The sequence below is a fragment of the Neolamprologus brichardi genome, chromosome 11 (assembly GCF_056152115.1).
Source record: "Neolamprologus brichardi isolate AB-2024 chromosome 11, ASM5615211v1, whole genome shotgun sequence".
Lineage (NCBI taxonomy): Eukaryota > Metazoa > Chordata > Actinopteri > Cichliformes > Cichlidae > Neolamprologus > Neolamprologus brichardi.
The window spans coordinates 2,014,959-2,032,231 of NC_142114.1; the positions used below are offsets into that span (position 1 = coordinate 2,014,959).

Sequence of the window (17,273 nt, forward strand, 5' to 3'; positions counted from 1 at the left end):
TCCACCGTCTGTCTTCTGTACATGTCCAAGCCATCTCACCTTCAGCTGTCCTTCATATTTTTTCCAATCTGGTCAATCACTTGGCCTCCTGCCTTTCTGTAAGTGCCACTGTCTCAAAATCATACATCATAGCAGGTCTCCCTATCATCTTGTAAACATTCCCTTTAACATTTCACCTCTGACACTCACCCTACACTCTCTTCTTCATCTCTTTTGTGTCGCTTTTGCTTCAAAATGTTCATCTCATGTATTTATTTTTACCCCTCGTCAGTACCTCTACTCCTTGGAACTTCACTTTTCTGTCTGTATCCCTCTTATTTGCTCTAGAGGAATGCTCCGCCGAGTAGGTGGAAGAAAACAGCTTGTCCACCTGCTCCCTATGCTCGCTACAGATCACAAAGTCATGTGCAAACGTCATAGTCCACAGAGACTCCAATCTGACCTTGCAAACAAGAACGAGCTCACCACTGTCTCACTGCCCTCATACCTGTCCTGCACCACCCCTCACATACTTTGCCAGCACGTTTCTTCCTCATTTCTCAGGCATCGTCTGTAGTAAACAATCTGGTTAAAAGGTCCAATGATCTTTCTTCTAGACATCTCCAACCCTTCACAGGTGTGTCATCTGGATCAGCTGCCTTTCCACTCTTCATCCTTTTCTTAGCTGTTATTCCTTCCTCGTTATTATGGGCAATCAACATGATTGGACAGTTTCTACAATTTTAATCCTGCCGACTATTTGGTGTGTTTGATATATTTCTTGGTATATTTCTTCGTCTGCCTCCGCTCTTCCATCTGTTTCAGGTAACACCAACAAATTTAATCTGCGCAATTGGTTTCATTAGCTTCTCGGCTCATACCCTATTATGAGTCAAAGATCTTCTGCTCAGCTGCACTGTTGATGGTAAAATCTCTATATTTATGAACCAGAAATGTAGCACAAGCATAATGAGTTCCTTGCTTAATGGGAATGTTACATAAATTGGCACACAGGTGGGGTTTTTTGTTTGTTTTTTTGTATTCATACTTCCTTGTTAAATCACACATCCTGTTGGTAATTAGGGTGGAAAATGTCAGCAGAATATTAGAGCTATAAAATTGAAAAGGCTATTACCAGTGTGTGAATGGGTGGATGACTGGATGTGTAAAGCGCTTTGGGGTCCTTAGGGACTAGTAAAGCGCTATATAAATACAGGCCATTTACCATTTATTATAGTTCACACTCTTTGCTTCCTCTAAGACTGGTTATTTATTGATTTACTGTAGTGTAACATCTACAGGGTGAATTGTTTCAGGCAACCTCTGGCTCTGTATACACTGATGAGGAAGCCTGGAGCTCATCTTGTGACTGGTGCACAGTGGGGTCAGAGTGGTGTTCTGCTGGACCAACAGGTTTTGTGAAGAAGGCCTTAAAACAGCTTTTCTCATTGTCTCTTCCCTGACTACAACCACGAAAGAACATATACAAGATGAGAGACTGCAAAAGACTTGATTCTATGTTGGGGTTATTTCATAGTATGATATTAATTTATTACACAATGACATCACAATTGCTCATGCATAGGTTAGCACATTTTGATTGAAGAAAATATAGCCATTCCTACATGTGTAGAAATGCCATTAAAGTGATATAAGTTAGAGTTTGTTAAATATAATTTCAAAGTTACAGGCGTATAAAACTCCATGTGAAACTGTACTCTACTACAGGTATCATGTATGTGACTACACCTCCAGATATATATTACATATTGTCCAATCTACATACTTAAATGTTAGTCTGTATTTTTCACTTTAAACGGATTATTTTCATTTATTTTTGTCTTTAATGATCATTTAAGTTTTTTTGCCATTATTTATGAATTATTCTTTGATAAATTATCAATAACTCTTGATACGTCACTCACCTTTGAAGGACCACGTCAGCATTGTGAAATCTAAATACCCTGCAGGATTTTTAGGAGTACCTACCTTTACTAAGACATGTAGATCCAAGATCAAAATGTAGTTGTTGTTGTTTTTAATCCCTTTATTAATTGTCTAGTTTAGTTCTGTTTTTATTGCTTAATTACACCAATCGGACTCTAATGTAGCACTTTAAGGTTTCAATCAGAGATGTTACATAAGCTGAGTGACCCTGTGACAACTGACTTTTTGCAGTGTACCCATTCATCTTGTGCATGTGTGTGCATGTGCATTCAAGTTCTGTGGATAAGGTTGATGGACTGAGTGAGAACTCACCCGACCGGTTCCACGTAAGCAATCACTCAGCTTAATCTTATTTTTGTTTCCCTTTCTGCGAAATGACTCTGGTTTGGTGCTACGCCCTTCCTGGACCACAAACTGACAAGTGTGAAGATCTTTTTTCTTCTTTGCATTTATGCCTATGATTTTCTACACCCAGTACTATGTGCTCTGCTCTTAAATAGGTTACAAGCTTGAAATCTTGGCCCAAGGGGAAAACATGTGACAGGGCAAAAATAGCTTTACTCTCTCCCCTTGGAAACCAACCAGAATGCAGAAATAGTAGTTTCTGTTAAGCAAGATATACTGTAACCGTGTCCTGTGTTCTAGTTTGTGATGCCCTCAGCATCCTTAGCAAATAATCTTATTGAAAATATTTTATTTTGTGGAAATATCACAGAGGCATTTGAGTGAGGGACATGGTTCTTCTAATAAAAATTGATCTGTATATATATATATATATATATATATATAGCTACTTGAGACATTTCCTCTTAGTGTTTGGTTTCTGCAGTCTCTACTCTTATACAGAATGATGCTATACAGTAAGACAAAGATCTGTATGTTGGATATATCACTGATGTTAACTGTCTTATTAAGAGGAATTCTCCGCTTGCTGGAGGCAATAAAATAAGCTTAATCACAAGTGCCTGTATCATAGCGGTAAAATAATGAACTGCAAAATCTTCAAAGGGTGCTTTTGTCGACTACATTATATGCACTCATTTGCCTCACAAAGACTGGAGAAGTAATGGTGAACTACAACTTCCATATTACTTTGCTTTGGTTGTCATGGTAACGTTTGACGTCAGCCCTCCTTTTCTCCGGCAGTGCCTTGGACTGATGTGATTGGAAGGAAACCCCGTGGACTGCATTCAGGCAGGCGGCTGAGAGAATCAGCTGTGGCTTGGTACACTGACATCTGCCAATACTCAGGTATGAAATGACTTGCAGCTTTTTAAAGTGCATTTTGAAACTTGTATGTATCATCTTAATGTCTTTTGACTTTTCATTAATCAGACTAGCAATAGAAATTCATTGTCTCCAGTTGGTAGCAGGGTTGCGTCTAGCGGCGACGCTCATCAATCTAAAGAACAATGGCATGGCTAGCTTAGCTAACGTTACATTGTGGGATATGGCTAATGTCTGGTTTCAAAAGGAAATGGCAGACGGAGAAGGCGTGTCTGTCGAATAATTAAAGCTCTGAAATTTTGGCACTCGTACAAACGGCACATTTTGTTTAAAATGAGGGTATTTAGCGATTTATTAATTGAGCGGTATGATGCTTGTCATCTTAAATTGAAAGTTTTTACAATTAGGTGCCTAGTGTTGAAAGGAAAAACGAGGTTAATTGAAATGTATTTTCTTGTGTGCCACCAGGGGAGCAGCTAGCTTAGTTCAACTGCGATACACACCTTTTTAAAGGCGTCGCGCCTACTCAGCTGTCTCCTGTTTTTCCTTGTATTCTAGTAGTTAACATTGTGTGTAGATATTTTATTTGAAATTGTGAGCATGACGGGCTACCTATGAAGTAGTCACGTTTATGAAAGTCTTTTGCCTGGCGTTACTCTTTCAGGAAATAGACGGGGCCATACTTGAAACGAGTCACGCGGGCCTGAATGTAGCGGTTGTTTTTTCATTCACTGAATTACGTTTCTACGGTGAGATTGTGTGTTTGAGTTTGCGAGAAGCGCTTTTGGGTCAGTATCGACTACAATTGTGACTTTAATGCCAGTATAATGTGTCCAAGCACGCTTTACTTTGCGCACTTTAGCTTCCGCTTTTTGGGCAAGCCACAGGTACAGGGAAGGGTGTGGTGTGTGTACCGGAGGAACAGAGAGGCGCATCAGAGGCGAGCCAGCAATACAGGATTGAGTTCTTATTTTTGTCCGTACGGGGTCCACTAAATTATCTCTTGGCATTATATTATTCTTATCATCCCTTCTGCACATCTATTTGCTGATTAAAGTCGATGCATATTAACATGGTGCATTCTGCTCCTAGGCTAGGGGTACACTGACGGGCAAAGATCGACTTCCTTGTTCACACACTTGTGCTCTTACGGTTATAAGAAGTTGTTTACTTACGGATAACATGACGGTTATAATAACTTTTAAAAATTCCTTGCTTATTTGGCCAAAGATTGTAACTGAAAAAAGAAAAGCATTATTTTCTGTATGTTAGGATGGATCTGAACACAACACACTACATGTACTCTGGAATGGAAAAAAAGGGATTGATTTTTGTGTAAACCCACTGGCTGTTTTTGATAGGTCAATCGGATGTAAGCTATTGACATAGTAATGACAATTCCTGTGTGTTGATGTGTGCATAGTCTACATAGTGCTTTAGGCTGTAAACTCTAGCTGGTATTCCACAGTTCTTCTGTTACAAGCCTACAGGATCTCACATTGCCCTGTAACTTGCAGGGCTAATACTGTACAAGATGCTTAGGTGGCTACTTGTAGTGTTGCTGTGCAGGCTTTGTTGGCATATTATTTAAATCGATCTACAGCTTTGTTTACTGGTCTTCTCATTTAAGCACAGATATCCTTTAAACAGAAATATTTCATTTTTTTTCAGTCAGTCACACAGTCTTTCTTTATGACTATAAATAAATCCTTCAAATGACAGGAAAAACTTCCACGGTATGCATCATTGTTGTTCCTTGTAAAAGTACTGAAAGACGGGGGGAAACTCAATTAAACGTGTTAGGTGCTGTGTACAGTTTTTTTTAGGACCCACATTCATTGATGTATTTCCACTTTGACGCATTAAATGACCCTGAAATGAAAAATTGTATCTGCTGGTGGAACAGAAGAGTTATCATACTACTTTTTAACCTTAACCTTAACCTTTTCTATGTTCCCCATTCTCCAGTGAACAGTCATGTCTGAGGCACCTCAGAAGGAACTGGTGCAAAAGGCCAAGCTGGCCGAGCAGGCTGAGCGTTATGATGACATGGCTTCTCTGATGAAGAAGGTGACAGAGGAAGGCCTGGAGCTGTCGAACGAGGAGCGCAACCTGTTGTCAGTGGCATACAAGAATGTGGTGGGTGCCCGTCGGTCCTCGTGGCGCGTGGTCTCCAGCATTGAGCAGAAGACCGAGGGCTCTGAAAAGAAGGTAGCCTTAGCCAAGGAATACCGGGAGAAGATTGAGACAGAGCTGAAAGACATCTGCCATGATGTCCTGGTGAGATTCATTTATTATTATTTTTTTCTTTTAGATTGGGGGGGGGGGTTAAGAAACCTGAGATGGTTTGGACATTTGCAGCGGAGGGATGGTGGATGGTGTGGTACTAGGAAATGGGCTATTGAAGCTGAAGCTAGTAGTGATGAGCAGAAAGCCCCCACAACAGACTAATGGATGGAGGAGATGCAGAGGGTCAAGAGAACCTTTGAAATGATAAACTCAAAGTCATAAAAATTTGTTACACATACTTTTAATATGTTGCTGAAATCTTTAAAGTTGTCAAGGCTGTGGTGATTTTCCACAGAAATATTCCACCAAAGGCACAGGAAAATAATGGGAATTTGTTTAAAGATTAGCATGAACTGTGTTCCCCAGGTTGGGGGGGGGGGGTAATAGAAATAATTCAGTCTAACAGTACACCATCCTTGCTGTGACCTCAATGCTAGAACATAATTGAGTTATTGTTAAAGATCATCTCGGCAATAGTGGTTTGCATTTGACCTTACTGATGTATGTAATGAGTCTATCAGCATCTTCTCATTTGAATATCCTAACATACTTTACTTGTCCTCTTGGCAAAGTCAGCTTTGCTGTATTTTTACTTTTGTACCATTGTGGAAAGGGTGTTTATCTTGATGCCCAAAAATATGATTACAGAAGTATTCTGTAAATATTACAAAGATTGTAATGGAAAGAGTGTGTATCTTTAAGACTAGTACTTATACAGCACACTTCTCTCCATTTTTATTAATTGATTAATGAAAGCCCTTTCTACTACAAACTTCACCAAATCACTTACACATTTACACACATACAAGTACATTTTTATACACTAAAGCGCCTTCTAGCATTAACACTCCAATGGATGCATCAGGGAAAACTTGGGGTTCAGGGTCTTACCCAAGGATACTTTGATATGCAGAACAGAGGAGCCAGTGATCAAACCACTGATCATTTCAATTGGTGGAAGACCCACTCTACCTCCTGAGCCACAGCCACATCTGATCTTTAGTTACCAGGGACAACTTGAGTCTCTACTTTGGACTGTCCAGTTGAAGTAAACTCGAGATTCCAAGTTTAGCATGCTGGGAATTAGGGATGTTCCTGGCGACTAATTTCTTTGTCAACTAAATCCATCCATCCATCCATCTTCATCCGCTTTATCCGGGGCCGGGTCGCGGGGGCAGCAGCCTAAGCAAAGAGGCCCAGACCTCCCTCTCCCCAGCCACCTCCTCCAGCTCATCCGGGGGAACACCAAGGCGTTCCCAGGCCAGCCGAGAGATATAATCTCTCCAGCGTGTCCTGGGTCTGCCCCGGGGCCTCCTCCCGGTGGGACATGCCTGGAACACCTCACCCAGGAGGCGCCCAGGGGGCATCCTTACCAGATGCCCAAACCACCTCAGCTGGCTCCTTTCGATGTGGAGCAGCAGCGGCTCTACTCTGAGCCCCTCCCGGATGGCCGAACTTCTCACCCTATCTCTAAGGGAGAGGCCAGCCACCCTTCAGAGGAAGCTCATTTCCGCCGCTTGTATCCGCGATCTCGTCCTTTCGGTCACTACCCACAGCTCGTGGCCATAGGTGAGGGTAGGGACGTAGATCGACCGGTAAATTGAGAGCTTCGCTTTTACACTCAGCTCCCTCTTCACCACGACGGACCGGTGCAGCGTCTGCATTACTGCAGCTGCAGCCCCAATCCGTCTGTCGATCTCCGGCTCCCTTCTCCCATCACTCGTGAACAAGACCCCGAGATACTTGAACTCCTCCACTTGGGGCAGGACCTCATCCCCGACCCGGAGTGGGCACTCCACCCTTTTCCGGCTGAGAACCATGGCCTCAGATTTGGAGGTGCTGATCCTCATTCCCGCTGCTTCACACTCGGCTGCGAACCGCTCCAGTGCGAGCTGGAGGCCCTCACCCGATGAAGCCAACAGAACCACATCATCCACAAAGATCAGAGATGAGATCCTGAGGCCACCAAAGCGAAAGCCCTCCGCCACTTGGCTGCGCCTAGAAATCCTGTCCATAAAAATTATGAACAGAACCGGTGACAAAGAACAGCCCTGGCGGAGCCCATCACCCACCGGGAACGAGTCCGACTTATTGCCGGCAATGCGAACCAAGCTCTTGCAACGGTTGTATAGGGATCGAATGGCCCGTAGCAATGGGCCAGACACCCCATACTCCCGCAACAACATCAACTAAATGAGGCAAAAAAAAAAAATCAAGTAACTGGCTATTTAAAAACAAAAACACTCAGATATCAGGTTAAATTTAAGAACCGTTCAACTACAAAAAAAACTCCAAGCAAAGGCTTTTTTAAAACGTTAGTCACATTCTTCAGTAATGAGTCATGCTGCCCAACTGTGAGGCACCTTGCATCATGCACTCATGTACCCTGGGGCCTCCTTCGGGTAGGACAGCCCCTGTCCACCTCAGCTGGCTCCTTTCGATGTGGAGGAGGAATGGCTCTCTTCTGAGCCCCTCCCGAGTGACTGAACTCCTCATCCTATAAAGAAGGGAAAGCACATCCACCTCTCAAAGAAAGCTCAGTTATGCTGCTTGTCTCTCTGATCTATTTTTTTTTTGTCTTTAAAAGAACTAACAGTAATGGTGTTAACAAAAAAATCAGGCCAAGATTAATGTTTTTTTTTTTTGGCATTTCTTACCAACTACGCTTGATCTGGTGACAGATGTCTGCGTAACATTAGGACATGCTATTTACCGGCAGTGGTTAGAAAGTAAAATGTAAGACAATTAGATTAAACAACCATTACATCTGGTACCAGCTAGTGACAATAGTAACTAGAAAGTGCATTTTCTGAAGAAACTGCAGTGTGAATGCTGAAATCTGAATGTATGCACTGAAATGAATTAATTGCTGAATGTTAAGTTAAAAATGTTGAATGAGCTGGAAAATACAGAATTTTTAACCTGAAAACAAAAGTGCAAAACTTTCGAAAGCTGATGTTCAGACAGAAGAAGTTGGAAAATAGCTGAACATGTTTAAAATGTAAATTAGAAAAAGATGAGTAATAACAAAATAAAATTTAGAGTCCAAAAACATCTGAATGAATATTAAGTTCATATTCTTTGAATCACTGAATGACTAAAATGTGATCCCTCCACTTGGATCCACACAGTTTAAAAAGTTTACAACTCTGAGCTTTGAAAGATACGCTGTTGGAAAGAGAACAACAATGGCTACATTTTGAGGGTAAAATGATGGCTGTAGAGCAAACACTGTGGACACAGCAGCAGTTGAAAGAGAAGTGTTTAAGATTAATCTTGGCAGAGTGAGAGACAGAGCTTGTTAAGCAGGCAGTTGTGAGCCTGGTTGCTATAGTGACTGCACCCAATGGCTGCATACACACGCACACAGACATGTGCCTCACTTCTGCTGCTTAAAATAAACAGAAAAGTCAGCCGAAACAAATCCTTCCCAAATGAAAAGTACAAGTCGTATTGACAAAATTCTTTCACCGTGAGCACCAGCAATGTCCAGTCTACCAAATTCTCAGTTTTCATGCCTGTGGAGCTTATTATATGGACGTGGTGACAGCCTGTACTTCTGATTTTCAAACAAACTTTCTGAGCCATTTTAACATTAGAGTCTATGGAAGAGTTGGAGGGAGGAGGCTGTGCATTGGTGACATTTATGAAAGAACCATAAACACTATAAATAATATAATAAACACATTGGATGAAAGAGGGCAGCGGTGGCTACGTTTTGAGTTTAAAATCATATCTGTAGAGCAAACGCTGTGGACACAGCAGCAGTTTTAAGAAAAGATTTTAAGATAAATTTCCCCCTCCTCCCACTCTACCAGGAGTCTAAAAAATGTACGGAATAGATAATAAAATGTAAAATAATAATAATAAAGATTAGAAGAACAATACTGTGAATGCTTTTCAAGCATTCACACTAATGATTAGTTGACTAATCGTGCATGTCCCTACTGGGAATATAAATGCACACATGGTTATCTGTTTGGAGGGTTACAAAGCCCTCATCTTTCTTTTGGCTTGATCAGCTTGCTGCATCTACATTCTGTTACCAGATGAAGTGTTTGTATTTTTGAAAAAGATGCATTTGTTAACTCCACTAATAGTTTACTTTTTCTACTGATCTTAGCCACTTGTTTTTGTGTTAACTATTTTTATAATTTTTGCAAACATATTAAGTACTCTATCCATCTGTCGGAGCGCTGCTTCTGTTCATCTCTTACCCTGCGCATTATCTGCCCGGTGACTCATTGAGCCCTAATCCTATAATGACAGAGGCTGAGCTACAAATGTTCTGGCTCACTGCTCTCCACCTCCGCCAAAAAGCCTTATGGGGACTGAAAGAGAGAGCCAAATGGGCACATAAGGGGTGTGGGACAAGTGCACCAGCAGTGCATACTTTAAGTGGACTAGTTTGTGTGAGCTTTCATCTGGCCCAGTCTAAAGACATGTTTATTCCTGTTCTTAGTAGCAGGACAAAAAAGCTGTTGTCACAGAAGTGCAAACATTACTGGGGATGCAAAATATTTCACTTAAATTTCTTCTTTTAAGGTTGGTTTTAAGCAATGTGATGTTAGTACTTGTTACATAATATAATTGTAGCAGTGAGTGCTCCTACCTCATGGTGCCTGCACAAACACGTGTGCACACACCCTGATGCTCGCTCTCACTGGCATGAATAAGATGAGGAACCACGTGTTAACTGGAAGGAATCTTCATACAGACATAGTTTGTTCATTACTGTCATGTTTAGAAATATTAAGTTATTCCATATTTTAGTAATAACTCTCTGTTCTTAACTTGGGGATAGAACTTAAGATAAAAATGTAATGAAAGCAGAGTTGCTGCTATGTTGTTGTTGTTGTTGTTTTTTTTTTTTAATTTACTCCCCATCATGCCTGCCATGGTTGTAGTTTTGATTTTAGCCTTGCCAGTGGCCCAGACCTACATTGACATCCCAGAGGGCTTCTCTGTTCAGTCACATCAGTGTAACAGCACTCAGGAAATGCTTTTAGACCATTTTTGTAATGTATTTCCATCTTGCAACATTTATTTTTCCCAAGGAACAAAGCTCAGCTCATGTTTTTGGAGGTCATATTTAAGACCTGTGAAAACATACAAATCAAGATGCTGTTATTTTAATGGAGGTTTAACATTTGGTCACCAATGCTATAAGGAAAAATTCTGCTTTGCCATCTGTAATCTCTTTATTGCACAGCTCTTTGTCAAGTGCAAATGGCCAGATGGAAACTACATTAAAATGAAAATGAAAGTATTCATTCATCGTTGTATACAGGCGCTTTGAGTACTCTGGGAGAGTAGAAAAGCGCTATATAAGAATCAGTCCATTTACTATTTACCGTTGTTTAATGTTTGATATCGTTTCATTGCTCTTCAATATAGCACATTACCAAGGCACACTCCCACTAAAGAAAGGTATTCTGTTCCCTGCCTGCTAGTATTCATGTTACCCTCAGAACTAGGGTACCAAGTGGTGCATCCTTGTGCGGTGAAGAGCCGAGCTGGGTTCTGAGTGACCTACTTCTAAGCAAAAGCTCATCAGGAGCAGCCTGGCTTTCTCCTCCTCCTTCACCCCTGTTGCTTTTCATCCACGCCCTCTTTTTTCCTCTGCCACAAATTTCCCATCTCAACCATCTTTACTCCACACTTGTCCATTCAGCCCGTCCACGTTTTTGTTTTTAATTGGACTAGGCAGAAATACCTTTAGCTTCTCCTGTAGGCTCAGGAAACAAGTGATGAGTAGAAATTGAATATTAACAGCACGTGATGTAAGAATGCCGTTTTTTGTCAATGCATTATGCATACATTTACAATAAAGGTCACAGATGACTGCTGCTGTTTTGGCTTCCGTGTTGTAAAACGTGCTTACATATAGGGCTATGCAATATGACCAAAATCTCATATCCCGATATAAGACAGCTATCATCCCGACAACAATATAAATGACAAAAATTTAACATTTTCTGTAAATTCTGTGAATCTCGGGCAGCTCGACTTGCGTAAAGTGTTTTCAGCTGGGCATCGTGTACCTGGAGTCGAGTGTTTTAACCGATGCATGAAACGATACATTTTTAGACATAAGTTGTAACGGCCGCCATTTTCTTTGAGTATTTATTACACAGAGTGCTGCGGGGAAAAGCCTGTTCTAACATTTGAGTCTAAGGTTTATTTTTTAGCACCTGATGGCTCTTTTTTTGCTTCTCATCTGTAAACACTGCATACTGTTTCACGTGATTCAATTTATTTTGAAAAGTCTCAACAGGATCTTGAGCTTTATTGTGAAAGGTTTATGTGGAAAATAAACAAGCGGAGCCACATGATGGTTTTACCGTCGTTGTTGCTAACGACAACGCATAAAAACAGTCGCTTGTCCGTCCATATTGTGGTTACATTAAACATAAGAGAAAGAGAACTTTAAGAAATTAATATAGCAACTACAGTGACCATCAAAACTAGGGCTGAGTATTGTCACTGATTTCTAGAATCGATTCGTTTCCGATTCACAAGGTCCCGATTCGATCCACGATTCAATTCGATTTGAATCTGGGAAATTTTGACAGTCAGAAATATTATAATTCAGATCAGTACATTTACATATTTTTGTATCAATAAAAAGGAAGCTGACACTGGCAAGACTTTATCAAAGGTGTGAGCATCACAGCAGAGGCCTTTGTGTCAAAGTAGCTGAAGATAAAACACAGAAAAACATGAAGGGGATTTTCCTGGCCTGGGATTTTATAAAAATATTCTGCAGCACATCAAAAATGAAAGAAAACCATTAATCAACACATGAACATTACCTCTGAAGTTACAGACGTTTTATTAGCGACACGGCTAAGCGTTTTGCATTTTGCATAATTTTAGAAAGTTTAAATTTGTTTAGTATTGAACGGCAGAAATTAGGTTTTCGTTTCGGAAGTATGTAAAACGGAAAAAAAACCAGCGGCCGACAGCGCTGTAAACAACGGTAGACTGGTGCGTAACAAGCAAGCGAATAATACAGAAGACAGACAGACAGAGAGAGAGAGAGAGCGCTGTGCATGAAGTGTGATTTTTATCGTGGTGGAAGCAAAACAGCAAAAGTCAGAGGGAATTCATGACGATGTTTATGTGAAGCGTAGTTTGGATCTTCTTTTGCTGCTGGTTCGGTCAATATTGTTTGGAGAGAGATAAAACTAACAGCTTTAGAATCAGCGCAAAAAGGGCGTGAACACAAAGCGCGGACCTGCCGAAACATCAGAATCAGCGAGCTGTCAGCTTTCAGCCCCGACCGTCAGCTGAAAAAGGCGACATCTCACTGATTCTGATCCGCGCTGTGTGTTTATGTCTTTGTGCAGAATCCATGTACCTGCTCTCATTTACTGTCTTGGCTGTTTTTCTGGCATTTCGGGCAAAATAAATTTATATTAAAAAAATCGATTCAGGATTTTAATGAATCGATTTCACGTTATCCAAGCCAGAATCGATTTTAATCGATAAATCGATTATAAAAACCCACCCCTAATCAAAACAGTGAAAAAATATTGCCGTAAACAGTTTATTTTGCGACACCACGAAACAAACGATAGCGGAAAATGAAACGATAGACGTTTTATATCGTCATCCAATATATATCGTTATATCGAACAGCCCTACTTACATATATTAGAGAACATGTTTTATATGCACTTTGAATCACCTTGTTGTTGAATTGTGCTATATAAATAAACTTGCCTTGCCTATTATATTAAGTATCTTAGTGCATTGTTCTCTAAAACTTTGCTGCCTGTTTTTGTTTTCAAACAGGATCTCTTGGACAAGTATCTTATTGCAAACGCTACAGCAGCAGAGAGTAAAGTCTTTTACTTGAAAATGAAAGGCGATTACTATCGCTACCTAGCGGAGGTGGCTACAGGAGACAACAAGAAAGGTAAGCTCCATTTCAGTATGGTGATGGTTTAGATCTTTGGCTGACTGAGATAAACTGGAATATACATATTAGATAAGATATCAGTTAACTGTTCCTGTTTGATTATAACAGACTTCTTGATCTTATGAAAGTATCTGAGTGTACTGAATGACTGTGCTCTTTTCTTTATACTATTCTTTTGTAATTATATTTAAACCTTTTTTCTCTTAACACCACAGGGACTGCACCTTATTTTGTTGACTTGTTACAATGACAATAGAGATTCTAATTCTGAAGTGTCAAAATGTCCTTCATGAGTAAGAGGTAGGATGAATGTACTAAGGGCTAAAAGATCTTTGGTAGTTGTTGTCAGTTTTTAGAAAACTTTAAAAAAGATTACATTGAGGCATAGGTTCTCTTTTTTTTTATTTATTTTTTTTATTTTATTTTAACATACGATACCTTTTATTTGGTCTACAGTGACCAGCTTGGATTACTTGAATATTTTTCTTGGGATCAAATCATTGTGGTCCTTTCAGAGATTTCCTACTTTTTTTTTTTTTGACCCAGATGCCCCCTAGTGGTTAGGGGAAAGAAAGCATGCCAGTGTCTACAAATGAGACCGATGCATTCCCTCTTTGATGGTCTCTTTAAAGTTACTAAACTCTACTAATACTGGGAACATGGCTGAAAATTGTATTTTATACTTTTATACAGTCTAGTTTTATATTAAGTTCTGTTCTTTTTAAAATGCATAATGGAAGTCTGTGCGGGTCCCCATGGGTTAAACCAATCAGATGTGTGTGTGAACAGGACAACTGTGGTAAATGGTTTGAAAACGCCTCCTCTTTTCTGGCCTCCACCCAGCAAGAACTGTAAAGGCCTTAATGCCACAGAAAGGTGTTGCCTGTCTGTTGTAGGGGTGGGCAATTTAACCTCAAACTTGTATCATGATATTAAAAAAATAATAATAATTAAAAAAAATTGTAACATATAGGGGGGGCACTAAATGTTTTATTACTGCTTGCATATCGACTAACAAAAAAGAAAATGCTATCTGAGCTCAGTTTTAAGTTTTCCACGTTTGTAAGTCTCACAGCTCCACTGCCCTTTCCTTTCTCTTTCAGGCATCATTTCAAATTCACAGGAAGCCTACCAAGCCGCCTTTGATATCAGCAAAAGTGACATGCAGCCCACACACCCAATCCGTCTTGGTCTTGCCCTTAACTTCTCCGTTTTCTACTACGAGATCCTCAACATACCTGAAGAAGCCTGCAAGCTCGCCAAGCAGGTAAACTCATTACTCCACATAGCTTCTGTTTATATTTCTGGAGATTTTAAAGTGCCAACTGTAATGTTATTTCTCTGCTATCAATCTTTGAGGACTCAAGTGTAAATTTGCTGTTAAATACAAATGACAGCTAAAACCTGTGTACACAAACACAACAGCTTGTTTTAGGCTATCAAAATCTCACCGAACTGTGTTTTTGAACCCTGTAGGCCTTTGACGACGCCATTGCAGAGCTTGACACCCTGAGTGAAGACTCATACAAAGACAGCACACTAATCATGCAGCTATTGAGAGATAACTTGACGGTAAGTTACATTTCTTAAATCTTACTACTGAAATGACATTTTTCTTCACAAAATGATTTACCTGACTCAGACTAAAACTTTGTGGTTAGCTCTGGTAGTCACAAATAAGTTATTTAACATAGGTCTGTATTTTAACATTCCTTTAAGATTAGATGTTAATGATTTTTGCTGTCCTTGCATGTTTGTCTCTCCTCTGCCAGGTCATTAATTCCTTTCTTCCCACTTACTGCTCCTTCTCTTTCCACAGCTGTGGACCTCGGACAACCAGGCTGAAGGCGAGGATTCAGAGCCAAGGGATTGAGCCAGACCCCCGTAGTCATCCCTGTTGTCCTGCCATTGTCCTGGCTCATCTTCATCATGATCATCAACACTGAGACCACCTCATTTTGATCATTGTCATCCAACTCTTTCCATCTTTTTTTCTATCTAAGGTCTCTCAGTACTCATCTCATTCCCATCGGTTTACTATTCCTTCTTTTTGTAGTAACTGTGGGGAAAGGGGCTGGGTAGGGGAGGGGAATTCAAGTGGTGTGGTGGGAGGGTAAAAGTGTTTGGGTTTAGATGTTTTTGGGTGTTGCATTATTAAGGTGCTGGGTGAAAGGGCAGTTTCTTAAACTCATGAAACATGCAGCAGGTTAAGTTTGTAGAAGTAAGAAAATATTTAAGCTGTATGTGCTGTACTACTCATTAACGGTGCTGTTTTTGACCATCCTTTGATGACACATCTGTGCTTGACAAAAACAGGAGCTGCCTCCTTATATTTGAGGTGACAACAACTGAGTTTGTACATGGCAAGGGGAATAACAGCAGAGGTAAAGACAGTGAAGATGTGATTGGGAGAAGGAAGCCAAGATTTAGTTGGAAGACAAGGTTACATTCTACATACTGTTGCTCAACTTTCTACTCTTACTATCTTTTTTGTTTGTTTTTAGTAGACTGCTCTTGTATTTTTATGCATCAGTTATGAGGTATAGAAAACTTTGAAGAACAAAAGAGCACGAGCACACAAGCTTGTATTGTTGCTGTTTTGTATTGGCACAGCAGTTTAAAAAAAAAAAAAAGAAAAGAAAAAAGATCCATCTGCGTATCTAATTAATGCTTTTTCAAATTAAGACATTTTGTTTTGTTTTTTCCTTTTTCTCAGTACTTGCCTGAACTGCATGGTGGTAAGAAGTAGTTTTTGGAGGATTAAAGGTTGTTGTTGGGCTGGTTAGCTTTGTCTGTCTTTGGAATTTTCTTACAGGACACCCAAGCATAACTAATTTTTGGGGGAAATGTGTAATTTCATGTAAGTGGAATAAAAAAAATAATTTAAGTTTAATGTGTCCATTTCAATTGCTACATTAATGGTCTTTTAGTGCTGTAACATTTCTAGACTGTGGTTTTAGAGTGTGGGATTTGTGTTACAAGTTACCACTATACCCACCTTTTTTTCCACGCAGCAATATAAACGACATGCAGAATCTAATATGATGAATTAGTTACAAATACCGGTAAATAACTAGTGTACAACACAGACCACATCTGGAAATTGGAGATGGAGAAATTCAAACACTAAAAGGCCTTATACACATCTGAAAGCTGTTTGATGGGATTTAGAAGTACACGTGTTGTTTAGCTGGAAATACTTGAAAATCTAGATTAAGGAAAAACGAAAAAATTGTGCTGCTCGGCTCCTTGGGTGTGTCTGCTGCTCCACTACCTTAGCTGTGAGCGCCCAGAGCACAGCCATGTCAGAGGAATGCTGAGTTGCTGCCGCATCTTTCAGAACCAACCCTCCAGTGAACACGAGTGCAATAAATGACACTGGAGTGTTCCTGCAGACTTTTCCCTCAGCTTATCTTCCTTGCAGTGTGACAAAGGTTACATGTTCACTGCATGTGAAGGATAACGCTTTATATTTTAGATAATGTCTTTAGTTTTCCAGGACTACGTCCCAGTAATCAGATAAGGCAATGGCTGACCGAAACGTGATGGAAGTAGCGTTGTTTAGGACACAAGGTAGTCTCTGCCCCAAGTGTCCGTGGTCTGTGCTTTGCCACCACCTACAGCTGTATATTGCCGATCCTCGTGGGAACAAGCATACTACCACCGCATGTAACGATTTGTTCACTTGTAGCGTGACTGTGGAGTAAAGCAATAACATACAAGTATGCCCTTGTTGTTCCTTTTCCCCTCGCTTTCATAGGCGAATAATCACAAGAAATTCGTGAATACACGCCAATTAGAATACAATGTTGAAGACATAACTGAACATATAAGCCTCGTAAGGTGTAGAAAACAGGAAATCTTAAAAGTTTATGAGACAAATTATGCGTCAGATTTTTAATTG

The 17,273-nt window shown here is 40.2% G+C and overlaps 1 protein-coding gene across 1 annotated transcript; it reads left to right on the plus strand.

The window, feature by feature from the left end:
* The first annotated feature begins 3,079 nt into the window (after positions 1 to 3,079).
* LOC102792491 (14-3-3 protein beta/alpha-B-like) lies at positions 3,080 to 16,256 on the plus strand. The gene is made up of 6 exons (XM_006795982.2): positions 3,080 to 3,177; positions 5,122 to 5,433; positions 13,243 to 13,366; positions 14,473 to 14,636; positions 14,846 to 14,941; positions 15,189 to 16,256. Exons 2-6 carry the CDS (start codon positions 5,131 to 5,133, stop codon positions 15,240 to 15,242), a joined length of 741 nt encoding a protein of 246 aa, XP_006796045.1. The 5' UTR covers positions 3,080 to 3,177; positions 5,122 to 5,130; the 3' UTR covers positions 15,243 to 16,256.
* Positions 16,257 to 17,273: the final 1,017 nt, after the last annotated feature.

Bases quoted from the DNA above. Each gene is read 5' to 3' on its own strand.
- LOC102792491 (XM_006795982.2), top strand. From the start codon at position 5,131: ATGTCTGAGGCACCTCAGAAGGAACTGGTGCAAAAGGCCAAGCTGGCC. The intron at 5,434-13,242 runs GTGAGATTCATT...GTTTTCAAACAG, and splicing joins ACATCTGCCATGATGTCCTG to GATCTCTTGGACAAGTATCT. The intron at 14,942-15,188 runs GTAAGTTACATT...CTCTTTCCACAG, and splicing joins TATTGAGAGATAACTTGACG to CTGTGGACCTCGGACAACCA.